Raw genomic sequence first — 18,222 nt, forward strand, 5'->3', positions numbered from 1 at the left:
AATGAGGTGGGGGAAATACAAAGTACAGGTGTGTCTTTACAATGGTGAATTTACAATGATGGTCAATGATTGGAATAGACAACCCCACTATTACATAGCCGAGCCCTACAAGGCACATAGGTGGCAGCTGCAATGTAGACAAATTGGCTTGCTAGTTACTGTATTTTGCATAGTTATCATATCTTTGATTCATTCTCCCCCCTCATTTTTCATAGGATCATTTTCTTTCTCCGTCCTTTCTGGAAAGATTATGTTACGTGAAATCTACTATATTACAGAGGACATGTCCATTAGGTATGTTTCTCACGTTCCTTTTCGTTTTGTGTAGATAGCAGTGGACAGATCTATAAAGTGCTGACAGGATCAGCCCCAGAATTCTGCCGGCTCTGCACAGCCAAACTAATGAGCCCTTGGAAACATAAAGCTGATGACTGTTAACTTTACAAGCACTTGCGTTAGCAGTAGTACAAAAACAGATATTTCCTACAATGGCCTAAGTATAAGAAAATGGTGCTAGGTTAACCCTGCTATGACAGAATTGTACATTTTTGAATGCAGATTGCATGGTTTTGCATGCCTCCATACTAACGTCATGGGGTTCCCTAGAGGAAGTCCATGTGGCACCACCAACCTGCTAATGGCACGGTGTGCATGGATTGCAGAGCCATCAAAGTCCTCATGTAGAATAATCCATCATCCGTTTCATTTCCATATTATGGGCAAGAAGCTGTTAACATTTACCCACGGTAAATGAAAAGTTGAGTATCTTTCCAAATACTTTCACATACCGTACTTTCTTTTTGGAAACTATTTAGTTTATATGTAATCCATGTGTTAGTTGAAGGAACCTAAACTACCGGTAATCGTACATTTTAGGCTGAGTTCACACGTGGCTTTTTTTCGTGTTTCCGCGGCGGTTTTAACCGCGCGATTTTGCCGCAAAAACGTGAAAAATAAGCATCCCATGCATTCCTATGTGATTCCGCAATGCTGTGCTAATGCTGCGGTTTTTACCGCGGCGGAATCGCTTCGCGGTAAAAACCGCAGCATGCTCATTAATTTTGCGGAATCGCAGCGATCCCGCACCCATAGGAATGCATTGTTCCGCTTACTTCCCACATGTGGCTGTGCACACCATGTGGAAAGTAAGCAGAACATTTGCGGATGGTACCCACGGTCCGGAGGAGAGGAGACTTTCCTCCAGGCTCTGGGTAGCATATCCCTGTAAAAAATAGAATTTAAAATAAAAAATATTGTTATTCTTACCTTCCGGCGTCCCGCGCAGCCTTCCCGCTTCTCTCCACGCTCTCGTTCCCAGTAATCCTTTGCGAAAATGCCCGCGATGACGTCTGTTCTCTCGGGATCGCGAAGTCTCGCAGTCATTCGCGCGACGTCATCGCTGGCATTTTCGCAAAGGATTACTGGGAACGGCAGCGCGGGACGTCGGAAGGTGAGAATAACACCATTTTTTATTTTTTTTACATTTTATCTTTTACTACTGATGCTGCATAGGTGGCCTCAGTAGTAAAAAGTTGGTCACACTCGTCAAACACTATGTTTGACGAGTGTGACCAACCTGTCAATCAGTTCTCCAAGCGATGCTACAGATCGCTTGGAAAACGCTAGCATTTTGCAAGCTAAATACGCTTGCAAAATGCTATTTTTTCCGCTGGAAAATCGCGGGAATTTAAAATACGATTTTCCCGCGGAATGGAATTCCGGAATTCTCGCGGTAATTTCCGGTACGTGTGCACATAGCCTTACAAGAAAGTTATCAAAATACTTCTGAGTGGAACCTTTTTTTGCCTCCTTCTCTCCCAAACACAGTGCTGTTCAGGGACCACTTCATGCACGTTTAGAAGCTCCTTTCAGCAGGATGCATTCTCTACAGGCCGAAATCATTATTGCATTTGTGTCTTTTTTGGAAATGTTATTTTTTTTTCTTTTATTTCTCTGGGATTTTTATTTGCCCCTTATCCTTCTAGTTTGTGGCTTTTTTAATTTTTATTTTAAATTTGTCATTTTGGCAGGATTTGGCATCTCCAGATGTTTTTGGTGGATTCACCAATTGTAACTTTTTAAAAAGTTGGAAGTATAGCAAAAATGCCAATTTTTGTCAAAAATGACGCATATATCTCACCCCAAAACTTAATATATCTATACAGCAATAAGTGAGGTTAAAAATTAACTTTTAATATGTAACTTAAAAGCTCCAAAACAATAATGTCACCAATAGTGATTAAAAGGATGCCATTTAATGGGTAATCCCTAGAAAAAGATGGGAACCACCCAACCGCATCAATCAGGATATAAAACGTTGCTAATGTATCATATCAGGCAACAGTTTGTAAACAGGATACAGCATTTATATAGATATTTTTAAAAAGTTGCTAATTTTTTTGCATAAATTTCCAGTTCCTTCTTAGGCTAGTTTCACACTAGCGTTCGGGGGCACAGCACAGAGCCGCCGCTAAGCCCCGCCCCCAGCCGCGCCCCTCCGTTCAGTTCCTCCTCTGACCGCATGAGGCTGCATGCGGTCAGCGTATCCTATATTTAGCGTTGGATACGCTGATCGTGCGCTGACCATGCGCTGGTCTGATTTTGCTTGGGAAAGATAGAATATCAAAAATAAAAACTTATTTAAATACTTATTTCCCCCACTGTATATTAAAAATGTATGACTTTTGGTCTGTTGATCTTCGGGTTTACCGTAAGCACTAAATCTAACAGAAGTTTACTGTTTCTTTTTGCTCTTTTACGTAAATTGCATGAACCTTTTTCCAGAGGACTTTGATAGGTTGTTTTATAATATAATAAATGATAACATTTTGTACCTTGGAGTAAAGCCAAAATGTCACAAATGAATTGCACAGTCTTTTCTCCTGAGTTCTCGGTTATGCGGTAGACAATTTCACATTTGGGTTAGTTGAGTGGTGGAGCTGAGGCCGTAGTTGTACAATGGCTTTGTGTTTTCTGGCGTCTATGTAATACTCCGCCACACCGGCTGGGTGCCCATTTCTGCTTTGTTTAATCATATAATCATGCGGTCATGTAATCTTATTGTCCTGCTGGTTAAGCTCCCCAGTACATTGCCTTGTGCTGAAGGTCTTGTCTTATTTAATATTCTGCAGTATTAACTACTTGCTGTTACAATTAAAGCAGCAAAGAAAATATGAGATTAATTGTGGTAAAAACAATTTGTTGTTCCTGATTATCTTTCAGAATACAGGATGGATTTATTATATTTCGATGGTGGAAAATGTATAATCCAAAACAAAAACAACATGGTGAGTGTACTCCATGATTTCCAATGCCTAACATACCCTTTATTAGTCCTATCACTGCATAAAAAGTGTGACATCCTAGGGAATCGCAGATTTCTTATATAAAAGCATTATCTTAAGGCCCCGTCTCACATAGCGAGATCGTTAGCAAGATCGCTGAAACGTCACAGATTTTGTGACGCAACAGCGACCTCGCCAGCGATCTCGCTACATGTGACACATAGCGGCGACCGGGCCCCCGCTGTGATCTCGCTGATCGTGATCAAATGTCCTGGCCCATTTTTTGATCGCTGGTGACCTGCTGGCCAGCATGCATTTTTATGTTTGACGCCGACGAGCGACCTCGTTGGCGACGCAGAACTCAGGGACGCAGGTGTGAGTCGTCAGAATCGCTGCTGTGTGACAAGGTACCAACGACCGCCGAGGTCGTTATACGGATCGCCGGATGGTTGCTGCATCGCTGAGGAGATCTGTCTGTGTGACAGCTTACTAGCGACCATTTAGTGACGCACCAGCGATCCTTACCAGGTCGTATCGTTGTTGGGATCGCTGGTGCGTCACATAGTGTAACGGTACCCTTAGGTCATGTCTGCTGTTAGGATTATTTTTTTTTTTTGAGGACTCAAAATTCTGTACCTCATAAAGAAGACAATTTTAGGGATTATAACTACAATTGAAATTAATTCTTAAGATTTTTATTTCCAAATTATTTTTAAGTTTTCAAAAGAAAATCTAAGAATTTTTGGAAAACTTTAAAATTAAGGGGAATTGGACAGGTGTGGGTCCCACCGCTGGAACTTTTGTCCCCCAATCTGCCCTGTTTCTCCCCTGACAGTGGTCTTGTGGTTGACTGATGCATCCAGTTACACATGCTGCCAGTCGCTCCATTCAAATCTATGGCTGCTTTACAAACATACCCAATAACCAGGGTAGACTATCATAGTCTCACATCTAGACTGGCAGGGCTCAGTGTTGACAGGCCGCTTCATTCAACTCCTCCCAGGTATGATATTGCACCAATCCATGCTTTTTATGTTATTTTTTCCCATTAAAATCTTTTTATTAGAGTTTTAACAGTTTAAAGAAAAATCCATGTTTTCATTATGTGGCGTTTAATTTTTTTTTACTTTTGTGCAATGCATGTTTTCACAAACTTGAAAATTCTGAATAGTAATTGTATTTGTTGTTTGGTCTTTAAATTCATTCTATAATGTGTGAGTGTTTGATACTTTACATTTATTCTGAATTTGTAAAGAGATTTTCTCAAGACCAATCTTCAAGAATGTACAGGAGTCTCCAGTCTCCTTGCTTCCTGCTTGCTGGGGTCAGTGCGTTATTGATGATTGACATTTCAGATTAGGGTTGATCTGTTGGTCCGAAGTGCATGTGCTCCAATGCTCGTGTAGGAGCACGGAGGCTGGCTGGATCCAGTGATCTGATCAGTTTCAAAGAAGTGCTTACAAGCTTGTACTTGTATGCAGTGCACTCCTTCTCTAGGCGTCTGACCACCGCTGCATTAAAGCTGCATTCTGGTACTCTATAATATTTCATTATTTCATAAATTTTATTATTTCGTATATTCATTGAATATATGAATTTGGAATTGAATTACTGCTGTAGAAAATCTGTCAAAAAATAAAGGTACTTCGGTTCACATAAATGCGCAAAACAGCCAAAACAGTTGGCGCCAATGCATACTCCTTTATTGGTACACTAAATCTAACATGAGAGGCATCATGTTAGGTTTAGGGTCCCAACAAAGGGGTATGCCTTATCTATGACTGTTGGACTCACAAAAATTGGCCAATTTGTGTGCTAAGTACCTTCATTTTTTAACCTGTTTTTACAGCAATAATTCTGGATAGACCACAGAGGTAGCTGGTAACCTATACATTGAGCAGTAAACAATAAAGATAAAATCCCTACTTTATTGAGAACAGAGTGGGTTTTTAAAGCTTGTTACAATCACTTGGGGATTTTAGCCATTTATTATGTAGAGAAAACCTCTTTAACCCCTTTCCCTCCCTCCTTTTGATATGGACTTTGGCACTGAGCCTACATCTTTCCTAGCACATGTCAGCTGTTTTTAGCAGCTGACATGTGCCTCTAGCAGCCGTGGGTGGAATCGTGATCCACCCGCAGCTGTTAACCTGTTAAATGCCGCTGTCAATCTCTGACAGCGGCATTTAACTTGCGCTTACCAGAAGTGCGCCGGAAATCCCGCACATCGATGACCCCGTCACGTGATCGCGGGTCACCGATGGGTTGGCATGAAAACCAGAGGTCTCCAGCAGATCTCTATGGTTGTCATAGCCGGATTGCTATGAGCGCCACCCTGTATTTGGCACTCGTAGCAATTGAGCATTTGATCATCGCCTGTGTGTAGCAGAGCCAATTAAAGCATTGCAGTATATAGTCTTCCATGGAGACTATTGAAGCATGCAAAAAGTAAAAAAAGAAAAAAAAAGGTTTTCAAAATATTAAAAAAATATAGAAGATCAATCACATATACACATATTTGGTATCGACGCATTCAGAATCACCCTATCAATATAAAAAAAGACCTAACCCGATCGCTAAACGGCGTAAGGAGAAAAAATTAAAAACATCAGAAGTGCGTTTTTTGGGTCTCTGCTACATTGCAATAAAACGTAATAACGGGCGATCAAAGATCGTAGCTACACCATAATGGTATCAATAAGAAAACGTCAGCTCGACGCGTAAAAAATAAGCCCTCACCCAACCCGAGATCACAGAAAATGGAGACGCTACAGATCTCGGAAAATGGCGCCTTTTTTTTAAGTTTGAATTTTTTTTTCTCCACTTAAACACTGTTTGGTGTTTTTGAACTTATAAAGTAACCGCAGGATGAGACCCCAGAAGGGGGTTGGAGGAAGGCGGGCATGACACTGGCAGGGATGAAGTGACCGGGAAGAGAAAGTGGAAAAAGAAGGGGTAGTGACAAGGACAGAGGAGGGGTTAGGGACAACAAAAGGATGCACGGAGGCAGGACCCCTTTCTCTTTGACCAGGACCCTGGACAGCAACTCACTTTTAATGATGATTTGGAGCATTGGTGGGCCCTCAAAGCTGGTGAATAAAATGGAAAAATAGGGGGTTCTGGCATTGCGGGGATCCCCCTTATTGGATGTTTGTGTTGGTGGTCTGGTGAGAAGTGGGTGATGCCCGAAGAGGAAGTCGGGGTCACATTACGGGGGCACTCGGCGATGGTAGTCGGGTGCATAGCAAAGATAAGTGGGTACCCAACGACGGTAGTCAGGTACAGGCTAATGGTGGAGGCAACCTTTTTCCTCGATTCATGGTGCTTCCAAGCAGGAAAAGACGCGGCTGGAAGTAAGGCTGGGAGGGAAGAGGCAATGCCAATGGTGGCTCAATCACCAAACCTGGGCAGTGATATCTTCGAGGGGGACCCACCAAGTGTCTTAATTATTAATAAAAGTTGGCTGCTGTGGCCATCATTATCCAAACTTGAACGTGTTGGGTATTCCTTGCTTAGAAATAGTAAGGGGGGAACGCCGGGGGGAGGGGGGGAAGGTTGTGAGTGGGGTAACGGTCACGGGAACTCGACCTTTCCAAAGTCATGACCTGGAGAATCATAATGGCAGGTCGGTTTTAGCATGTGGAATTGCACTTTTTTTGCAATTTCACCACACTTGGAATTTTTGTTTTGTTTTGCAGTACACGATATGTTAAAACCAATAGTGTCTTTTAAAAGTACAACTCGTCCCGCAAAAAACAAGCCCTCACATGGCCATTTTGAACAAAAAATAAAAAAAAGTTATGGCACTAGGAAGAAGGGGAGTAAAAAATGAAAATGCAACGTCATGAAGGGGTTAATGTTTATATACAATCTTTTTATTTTTTTATTTTGCTTCTATGTAATATTTTCAAGAGCATAGTGATCAAAAAAATTCCTACACTCACAAATTGTCTCCTTATGCTAAGTGTACCAGTGTGGCGTCCAGGCTGCTAACCTCACAGTGTTGTCTAGAGTGGATACAATTGAATTTGAGAAGTATTAGGGTTTTCAGTATTTGTATTCAAACAAGAATGTTCTCATTCTCTGGCAAAAATTTTGAAACTAAATTGAAGTACAAACTATGTAAGAAGTGTAAGAAGGCCGCTGGATGGGTCCTTGAGGGGAGATCTGTATCGGTAATAGCTGGTAGCTTCGGTGATGTGTACTCGGAAAGTGTCCTCCAGCACATATAGTGCTGAGAGAGTTGTTTGGGCCATTCCAGTGCTGGGTTTTACGATCAGTCATAAGTGAGATAAGGTGGAAATGACTGCTCACATATCCCAACCCCAGGGTCGTGGTTTGGCAGATAAAATGGAGTCCGAGGGTGTCATTCAGTGTCTGAGATTGGAGGTGTGGCGGCCTCCAGTGTGTTTGCTAAAGACACGGAGCTGAGCGGGCAGACCCGCATTACTAATGGACTGGTTATTTTCTGTTTGTTTTTACTTTGTGCCAGAGAAGGCTGTCTTTTGTTTTGCTTGTGCTTAACCCCTTAGCGACAGAGCCAATTTGGTACTTAATGACCGTGTCAATTTTTACAATTCTGACCACTGTCACTTTATGAAGTTATAACTCTGGAACGCTTCAACGAATCCCACTGCGTTTATTTATGAAAATAACGGAAATTTGGCAAAAATGTTGAAAATTTTGTAATTTTCAAACTTTTATTTTTTGTGCCCTTAAATCAGAGTGGTGTCACACAAAATAGTTAATAAATAACATTTCACACATGTCTACTTTACATCAGCACAATTTTTGGAACATTTTTTTTCGTTAGGACGTTATAATTGTTAAAAGTTGACCAGCGATTTCTCATTTTTCCAACAAAATTTACAAAACTATTTTGTTTAGGGACCACCTCACATTTGAAGTGAGTTTGGGGGGTCAATATAACAGAAAATACCCAAAAGTGACACCATTCTAAAAACTGCACCCCTCAAGGTGCGCAAAACCACATTCAAGAAGTTTATTAACAGTTCAGGTGCGTCATGATAGCTAAAGCAATGTGGAAGGAAAAAATGAACATTTTACTTTTTTCCCCAAAAATTTACTTTGGAAACAAACTTTTTATTTTGTTTTCCCAAGGGTATCAGGAGGATATGGACCACAAAATTTGTTGTGCAATTTCTCCTGAGTGCGCCAATACCCCGTATGTGGGAGAAAGCCACTGTTTGGGCACATGGCAGGGCTCAGAATGGAGGGAGCACTGTTTGACTTTAAGAACGCTAAATTGGCTGGAATCAATGGTGGGCGCCTTGTCACGTTTGGAGACCCCTTGATGTACCTAAACAGTGGAACCCCCCCAATTCTAACTCCAACTCTAACACAACCCTAACCCCAAGCCACCCCTAACCTTAATCCCAAACCTAACATTAACCACAACCCTAGCCCCAACCCTAACCCTAGCTCTAACCCTAATGGAAATAAATACATTTTTTATTATTTTTACCTAACTAAGGGGATGATAAAGGGGGGTTTGATTTTACTATTTTTTTTATTTTGATCACTGTGATAGGGTCTCCTATAGGAAAAATCGCCTATTGTTGCCAGGTGCCAGCCGTCAGGTCTCGGCAGGCGCACTGTGCATGTGTCCGCCATTTTCCTGGAAGAAGACGCCGGGAGACAGAGCCAGAGGTACCGGGGGGGGCTTGAGGGACCCCATTTCTCTCTCTTCTGATGAGCTAGATCATATCAGAGGAGAGAGAAATAAATGGGAAACCGGACATCATTTTTTTTTTTTTTTCCCCGCGATCATAACACTAGGGACGGTAAAAGCCAACCCGAATCATGTTCTCTGGGGTCTCGGCTGCCCCTGGAGATTTTCTGATGCTGGGGTGGCAGTATAACCTTGTTTCTCAGTGCCGTTAAAAAGCGTCGCTGAGGAATAAGTACCCCTAACTGCCATCGTTAAAAGTCATATCGGCGGTTGTTAAGGGGTGAAGCAAGTTTATGAAATTTTAATAAACCTGAGTGGACATTTTTATGAAAACTGCTCCCTGTGCCTACCTCAACCGCAGCAGAGTGAGTACAAAACCTTACAGAAAGTTACAGAAGTTTTCATTATACTGTGTTAAAAGATTAACAACCTACATAGGGGCGATTCCAGCAAATCAGAACATCTAAACAAAGATCGAAGCAAAGAGGCCCAAATAGAAATAACAACCTTTATGAGTTACACAATGTAACAAACATGATAAAATAAATTAAAATTATGGTGGGAGTGTAAGTAAATAAATAAGATATGTTAGACCTCTTCATTTTAAGGGTATGTGCACACGTTGCAACTTCGTGTGCGGATTTTTCCGCGCAGAATCTGCGGAATCCGCAGGTCAAAATGCCTGCGTTTTACCTGGCGATTTCTAGTGGATTTTGTGGGGATTTGGCCTGCGTTTTTACACCTGCGGATTCCTAAAATTGAATGGGTGTAAAAACGCTCCGGAATCCGCACAAAGAATTGACATGCTGCGGAAAATAAACCACTGCGTTTCCGAGCGGAATTTTTCGCAGCATGTGCACAGCAGTTTTTTTTTCCATTGCCTAACATTGTACTGTACATCACTTGCGAATCTGCAGCGGATCCGCAGAGGCAAATCATGTGAGAGCCTTTTTCTTAAGATCATTGGGGCTCCTGGCAGTCCTACCTCCACCGATCAAAAAGTTATCACCTATACCGAGGATAGTTTGGATTTGAAAACATTTTTCCTGTCCTATATGGTGCTATGACTTATCTTGTGCAATTATAAGCTCATTAATACAGGGGGTTTAGCATGAATTTCCGTGTGTCAGCTCTTCAATGTCTGTCAGACTACAGGCTTTTTGTTTTATTTTATTAAATACTAAAGATTGCAAGTTAAATGCAACCTGCCTGATTTGTCTTACATAATTTAGCATTAGTCTCCTAATGAGGCCCAGTGGCTACCCAAGAGATTTAATTCATAGAGAAAAATGCAATCATCTTCTTGTTAGTGATAGCTTGACAGTGTCCCTTGTGGACCATGGTCCGCTTTAATTTTCTATGTATAATTGATCAGAGTCTCTTAGAGGAGATTCTCCTAATTAATAGCCTAACTTTCTGCTCTTCTCCTTCATTAAGTGTTTTACTTTCCTGTTTTATTGTATTGTGTAATTCTACATAAATTCTACATAAATAATGATATTATCCAATTATCTAATTATACCTTCTACCAACTCCGTCTCTACAGCCCTGCTAATAACTGACATGCTCATGTGAGGATGCCAAGACATTTTGGATCAAACTTGGGAAAATCACAAAAATAAATGGGTTTCAAATGCTGGAAAAACTGATGGCAACTTTTTTGCTGGGTTTTTTTTTTTTTTTTGCCCTTATTGCTGTCTATGGGTGAAAAACTCTGCAATTCCGCTGAAAGAATTGACATGCTGCAGTTTTCAAAAAAAGCAACAGTTTTCCAATTCATGTAGGAAAAAAAAAACAAGCGTGTGCATGAGCTTTCTGAAAATCTCATAGCTTTTGCTGGTACTGTAAAAAAGAAGCTTTTTATTTGCAGAAAAAGCAGCAAAAACACAACATGTGAACAGGCTAGTTCACACATTGCATTTTTGCTGCTTTTTTGGCTGTTTTTTTTTTTTTAACATACAGCTCCCAGTATGTCTTTAACAATGGAAAGGAGATACTGGGAGTTGTTGTTAATAGTCATCATTATACTGAAGAATATACAGGAACCACAGTACTGATGAAATGTAGTCAGTATCCCAAATAATCAATTACCTCCTGGTGCATCTTTTCTGATTGAAGTTGTTTCCATGTAGCACAAACGCCATGATGAGATTTCATGCCCAGACTAAGGGTGTATGCACACGCTGCGGATTCTGCTGCGGTTCCGCAGCGGATTTAGCCGCTGCGGATCCACACCAGTTTTTGCTGCGGTGTACAGTACCCTAATATCCTATGGATATTAAAAACCACAGTGCAGACGATGCAGATTTTTCTGCGCGGTTTTCCTGTGGTTTCTAAACCTCCGAAAGAATTGACATGTCAATTCTTTCTCTGGATTCCGCTGCGGTTTGCCATCTCCTCCATTGTGGAGATGAATAACCGCAGGGCAAAACCGCAGGTAAAACCGCAGGTCTTTTGACCTGCAGATTTACCTGCGGATTTTACAAAATCCGTGCGGCCAAATCCGCACCCCAATTCGCAGTGTGTGCACATACCCTTAGTCTCTGCAGACTTCCCTCTCCTCTGTCTTCAGCAGCGACTCTCCACACGGTGCCCTTAAAAAGAAAAGTATCATTATACTGCCTCATAAATAAACATATCTCCTATGGTTTGCTTCTGAACAAATAATTACCTGTGCTTCCTGCATAAAATATCCCACCCACACTGCCCTTTCTCCAAAATATCCCTCGAACACTGTCCTCTGCAAACTGCCCTCTACAAAATACCCTCCCGCACACTGCTCTCTGCAAAATTCCAAATCCCCCCCCCCGAACACTGCCCTCTGCAAAATACCCCCCCGCACACTACCCTCTGCAAAATACCCCCCCGCACACTACCCTCTGCAAAATACCCCCCCACACACTGTCCTCTGCAAAATATCCCCCGATAACTGCTCTCTGCAGAATATCCCTTGCACACTGCCCTCTGCAAAATATCCCTCACACACTGCCCTCTGCAAAATATCCCCCGCACACTGCCCTCTGCAAAATATCCGCCGCACACTGCCCTCTGCAAAATATCCCCCACACACTGCCATCTGCAAAATATCCCCCACACACTGCCTTCTGCAAAATATCCCCCTCGCACACTGCCCTCTGCAAAATATCCGCCTCGCACACTGCCCTCTGCAAAATATCCCCTTCGCACACTGTGCCCTTAAAAAGAAAAGTATCATTATACTGCCCCATAAATAAACATATCTCCTATGGTTTGCTCCTGAATAAATAATTACCTGTGCTTCCTGCATAAAATATCCCACCCACACTGCCCTTTCTCCAAAATATCCCTCGAACACTGTCCTCTGCAAACTGCCCTCTACAAAATACTTTCCTGCACACTGCTCTCTGCAAAATTCCAAATCCCCCCCCGCACACTGCCCTCTGCAAAATACCGCCCCCGCATTCTACCCTCTGCAAAATACCCCCCCGCACACTGTCCTCTGCAAAATATCCCCCCGATAACTGCTCTCTGCAGAATATCCCCTGCACACTGCCCTCTGCAAAATATCCCCTGCACACTGCCCTCTGCAAAATATCCCCTGCACACTGCCCTCTGCAAAATATCCCTCTCACACTGCCCTCTGCAAAATATCCCTCTCACACTGCCCTCTGCAAAATATCCCTCTCACACTGCCCTCTGCAAAATATCCCCCGCACACTGCCCTCTGCAAAATATCCCCCACACACTGCCCTCTGCAAAATATCCCCCACACACTGCCCTCTGCAAAATATCCCCCACACACTGCCCTCTGCAAAATATCCCCCGCACACTGCCCTCTGCAAAATATCCCCCGCACACTGCCCTCTGCAAAATATCCCCCGCACACTGCCCTCTGCAAAATATCCCCCACACACTGCCATCTGCAAAATATCCCCCACACACTGCCTTCTGCAAAATATCCCCCTCGCACACTGCCCTCTGCAAAATATCCCCCTCGCACACTGCCCTCTGCAAAATATCCCCCTCGCACACTGTGCCCTTAAAAAGAAAAGTATCATTATACTGCCCCATAAATAAACATATCTCCTATGGTTTGCTCCTGAATAAATAATTACCTGTGCTTCCTGCATAAAATATCCCACCCACACTGCCCTTTCTCCAAAATATCCCTCGAACACTGTCCTCTGCAAACTGCCCTCTACAAAATACCTTCCTGCACACTGCTCTCTGCAAAATTCCAAATCCCCCCCCACACACTGCCCTCTGCAAAATACCGCCCCCGCATTCTACCCTCTGCAAAATACCCCCCCGCACACTGTCCTCTGCAAAATATCCCCCCGATAACTGCTCTCTGCAGAATATCCCCTGCACACTGCCCTCTGCAAAATATCCCCTGCACACTGCCCTCTGCAAAATATCCCTCTCACACTGCCCTCTGCAAAATATCCCTCTCACACTGCCCTCTGCAAAATATCCCCCGCACACTGCCCTCTGCAAAATATCCCCACACACTGCCCTCTGCAAAATATCCCCCACACACTGCCCTCTGCAAAATATCCCCCACACACTGCCCTCTGCAAAATATCCCCCACACACTGCCCTCTGCAAAATATCCCCCACACACTGCCCTCTGCAAAATATCCCCCGCACACTGCCCTCTGCAAAATATCCCCCGCACACTGCCCTCTGCAAAATATCCCCCGCACACTGCCCTCTGCAAAATGTCCCCCTCGCACACTGCCCTCTGCAAAATATCCCCCACACACTGCCATCTGCAAAATATCCCCCACACACTGCCTTCTGCAAAATATCCCCCTCGCACACTGCCCTCTGCAAAATATCCCCCTCGCACACTGCCCTCTGCAAAATATCCCCCTCGCACACTGCCCTCTGCAAAATATCCCCCTCGCACACTGCCCTCTGCAAAATATCCCCTTCGCACACTGTGCCCTTAAAAAGAAAAGTATCATTATACTGCCCCATAAATAAACATATCTCCTATGGTTTGCTCCTGAATAAATAATTACCTGTGCTTCCTGCATAAAATATCCCACCCACACTGCCCTTTCTCCAAAATATCCCTCGAACACTGTCCTCTGCAAACTGCCCTCTACAAAATACCTTCCTGCACACTGCTCTCTGCAAAATTCCAAATCCCCCCCGCACACTGCCCTCTGCAAAATACCGCCCCCGCATTCTACCCTCTGCAAAATACCCCCCCGCACACTGTCCTCTGCAAAATATCCCCCCGATAACTGCTCTCTGCAGAATATCCCTTGCACACTGCCCTCTGCAAAATATCCCCTGCACACTGCCCTCTGCAAAATATCCCCTGCACACTGCCCTCTGCAAAATATCCCTCTCACACTGCCCTCTGCAAAATATCCCTCTCACACTGCCCTCTGCAAAATATCCCTCTCACACTGCCCTCTGCAAAATATCCCCCGCACACTGCCCACTGCACTGCACTCTGCAAAATATCCCCCACACATTGCCCTCTGCAAAATATCCCCCGCACACTGCCCTCTGCAAAATATCCCCCGCACACTGCCCTCTGCAAAATATCCCCCGCACACTGCCCTCTGCAAAATATCCCCCGCACACTGCCCTCTGCAAAATGTCCCCCTCGCACACTGCCCTCTGCAAAATATCCCCTGCACACTGCCCTTTGCAAAATATCCCCCGCACACTGCCATCTGCAAAATATCCCCACACACACTGCCCTCTGCAAAATATCCCCCACACACTGCCCTCTGCAAAATATCCCCCGCACACTGCCCTCTGCAAAATATCCCCTGCACACTGCCCTCTGCAAAATATCCCCCTCGCACACTGCCATCTGCAAAATATCCCCTGCACACTGCCCTCTGCAAAATATCCCCCTCGCACACTGCCATCTGCAAAATATCCCCTGCACACTGCCCTCTGCAAAATATCCCCCGCACACTGCCCTCTGCAAAATGTCCCCCGCACACTGCCCTCTGCAAAATATCCCCCCCACACACTGCCCTCTGCAAAATATCCCCCTCGCACACTGCCCTCTGCAAAATATCCCCCTCGCACACTGCCCTCTGCAAAATATCCCCCTCGCACACTGCTCTCTGCAAAATATCCCCCTCGCACACTGCCCTCTGCAAAATATCCCCCTCGCACACTGTCTACTCTTTTTTTCCTCATAAATTGTGCGCCCACTTTTTTTTACATGCGTGTATATATCTGTTTTTAACATATATGTATAGATTATGTACACTTTGATACATTCTCACAATAAAAATCGCATAAAGAAAATAAAAGTGTTACCATATCCTAAGAAATTTCTTTGGGCTTGTTTTTTGTGGGATGATTTGTAATTTTTGTAGAATTCTTCAGCTACTGACTTTTTGGTTGGTTGTTTAAAGATTTTTGAGGAAAAATGAATAGAAATAGCAATTTTTTTTTTATTTCTTATAAAGCGAATTGAAAAGCTTACCCTTTAGGCTATGTTCACACGTCGCGGTTTTTTCGCGTTTTCGCGGCAGTTTTAAATGCACGATTTTGCCGAGAAAACGTGAAAAATAAGCATCCCATGCATTCCTATGGGATTCCGTAATGCTGTGCTAATGCTGCGTTTTTTTCCGCGGCGGAATCGCTTTGCGGTAAAAAACGCAGCATGCTCATTAATTTAGCGGAATCGCGGCGATCCTGCACCCATAGGAATGCATTGTTCTGCTTACTTTCCGCATGTGGCTGTGCACACCATGCGAAAAGTAAGCAGAACATTTGCGGATGGTACCCAGGATCCGGAGGATGGGAGACTCTCCTCGGGGCTGTGGGTACCATATCCCTGTAAAAAATAGAATTAAAATAAAAAATATTGTTGTTCTTACTTTCCGGCATCCCGAGCAGCCTTCTCGCCTCTCCACGCTCCCAGTCCAAGTAATACTTTGCAAGAATGACCGCGATGATCTCGCGGGAGCATGACGTCTCGCAGTCATTCGCGCAAAGAATTACTGGGACCGGGAGCATGGAGAGAGGCGGGAAGGCTGCGCGGGACCCCGGAAGCTACAGATCGCTTGGAAAACGCTAGCATTCTGCAAGCTAATTACGCTTGCAAAACGCTAGTTTTTCTGCGGGAAAATTGCGGGAATTTAAATGCGATTTTTCCCGCGGAATGGAATCCGGAATTCTCGCGGTAAGTTCCGCTACGTGTGCACATAGCCTTATAGTTCAGGTCGTTACAGATGTGGCAATCCCCAATATGTTTTAGTTTTTGCTTTCTTGTTTTTCAGTAAGAAACAACACAAAAGGAGAGTCTATTGTTTTGTTTTTTGTTTGTTTTACATATTTTTTTTTTTAGCTTTTTTGGTGTGATAGAAAGCTTAGGGTTATCCAGTGAAGTCATATTGCAAGACTCGTTGGTTGATTGTGACTTGTAGGATCATTACTACCAACAGGTGGCGCTATAGAGTTCCAGTCCTCTTTCTCTCTGAAGAGGCAATTTGCGTACAGTGAATTGAGGATGGTCACAGTATATCTCCCTCCTGTTCCTGCAGACCTCCAGCTTCTCCAAGGCTCCCCTCCTTATTCACAATGATTAAAGACAGAAGTTTGGGTGGGGGATTTTTACTGACTTAGGCTGGTTTCACACTAGCGTTTTTTAGCGCTGCGCTTCGTGCGCGTCCATGCGCATGCGTCCTGCGCCCCTATCTTTAACATGTGGGCGCATGGTCTAGCGTATGCACGCGTTCGTATGCGTTTTCGTGCGCATGCTTTTTTTGTAGTCTGCGCCTAGGCGCGCCGGATGCAATCTGTTGCATTTTTGGTCCGTTCGACCTGTCTCAAAAAAAACGCATGTGCACGCTTGCGCACGGAATGCGCAAAAAAAATCACATTACAGTCTATGGGAGTGCAGGCGTGTGCATGGACATGCGCACGCCTGCGATTAAAATCGCACACGAGTTAACATGGCTAGAAACTGGTTAAAATGCATGCGCCTAAAAAAAGCAAATGCATACAAAACGCATGATGCATGTTTTGCATGCAATTCTATTGCACACGAAGCGTAGCACTAAAAAACGCTAGTGTGAAAGTAGCCTTACTCAGCCTGAATAGCGTCTATTGAGATTCTTCGTTTTGGGGTTCGCTCACACTGATGTATAAATCAGTCTAATGCAATCCGATAAAAAATGAGCTTGCTCTTGAACCAATGTTACTTAATGAGGCAGTGCAGATCTGCATATTTTTTTTTCTCAGCTGTAGTCACCATGAGAAAAAAATCGTAGCATGCTGAGATTTCACTCCAAAATCAGTACAGTGCGATAAAAAAATCAAATTTCATACGGACCTTCAGTGTAATATCTGATTTTTATGGAAACATTACAGTTCTGTAGCATAGAAAACTGTAAATGTGTCACGGTCATGTGTGTCTGGACGCAGCGAGTACCGCAAGGCGGACACACGTGACCCTGGATACACCGCCTCCAGTGGTGCGAATTTAAATAATAAAACGTGCAGCTGGATACACTGCCTCCAACTGGCGAATTTAGATATTACACGTATATATAAAGTAGTCTGGAAACCCCGCCTCCAGTAAGGCGAATTTAAATAATAAAAGGGGAACCTTGGTAACATTAACAATGGTGGGCCCTGCAATAGGGAATAGGGAAGTGGAGACCTTCTGTACTCCCCTGAGCCAGTGTCCCTGCACTCCTAACGTTCCCTATGCCGGTTCCGCACCGGGCGTCGCACAGGAACCTAAAAACCCTAGCTCGCCCTGAACCTAAACCCTCACTAGGGAATTGGTCGGTGCGGAAACTAATCCCACCACTGCACTAAAAACACATGAGGGAAAAAGACAATACAGGGGAAACACCACTTAGCTTTGCTCTGTTGCGTACGCTCCTAGCAACAGAGCCCACCACCTGTAGCTTCTCCTCCACCCGGATCCATCACCATAACTGGATCCTTCACCATAGTGCAGCCTTGGAGCAGAGTCCACCACCAGTTGCAGCTGCCCAGTAAACAGAGTCCCAAAGATGAGTCCAGCTTCTGCCAAAAAGTCCAGCATGCTTGAGTCCAGTTTTCAGCAACCAAGTCCAGCATGCTGAGTGCAACTCTAACCATCGTCGCCACTCCACCAAGCCATGCAAGCACCTCCTGCTGACACCGTAAACTGCGACTCCACCACTCCATGCCAGCCCTCCCTGCAGACCACATAGCTGCCACTCGTCCCCTCTGGCTGGGCTGCGCAGGACTCATGTTCAATAACTTCCTCACCCAGGCTCGCTT

The 18,222-nt window shown here is 44.1% G+C and overlaps 1 protein-coding gene across 2 annotated transcripts in view; it reads left to right on the forward strand.

Annotated features, from left to right (window-relative positions):
* Positions 1 to 18,222, forward strand: part of BLTP1 (bridge-like lipid transfer protein family member 1) — a 451,393-nt gene that overhangs the window by 55,045 nt on the left and 378,126 nt on the right. For both annotated transcript variants that reach the window (XM_073572011.1, XM_073572012.1), the window contains exons 4-5: positions 216 to 294; positions 3,223 to 3,287. In XM_073572011.1, the coding sequence (XP_073428112.1) occupies positions 216 to 294; positions 3,223 to 3,287 (144 nt within the window). The remainder of the gene's footprint in view (positions 1 to 215; positions 295 to 3,222; positions 3,288 to 18,222) is intronic.

The sequence above is a fragment of the Dendrobates tinctorius genome, unplaced genomic scaffold (assembly GCF_039654945.1).
Source record: "Dendrobates tinctorius isolate UK_male_01 unplaced genomic scaffold, ASM3965494v1 ptg000030l, whole genome shotgun sequence".
In the NCBI taxonomy this organism is placed as follows: domain Eukaryota; kingdom Metazoa; phylum Chordata; class Amphibia; order Anura; family Dendrobatidae; genus Dendrobates; species Dendrobates tinctorius.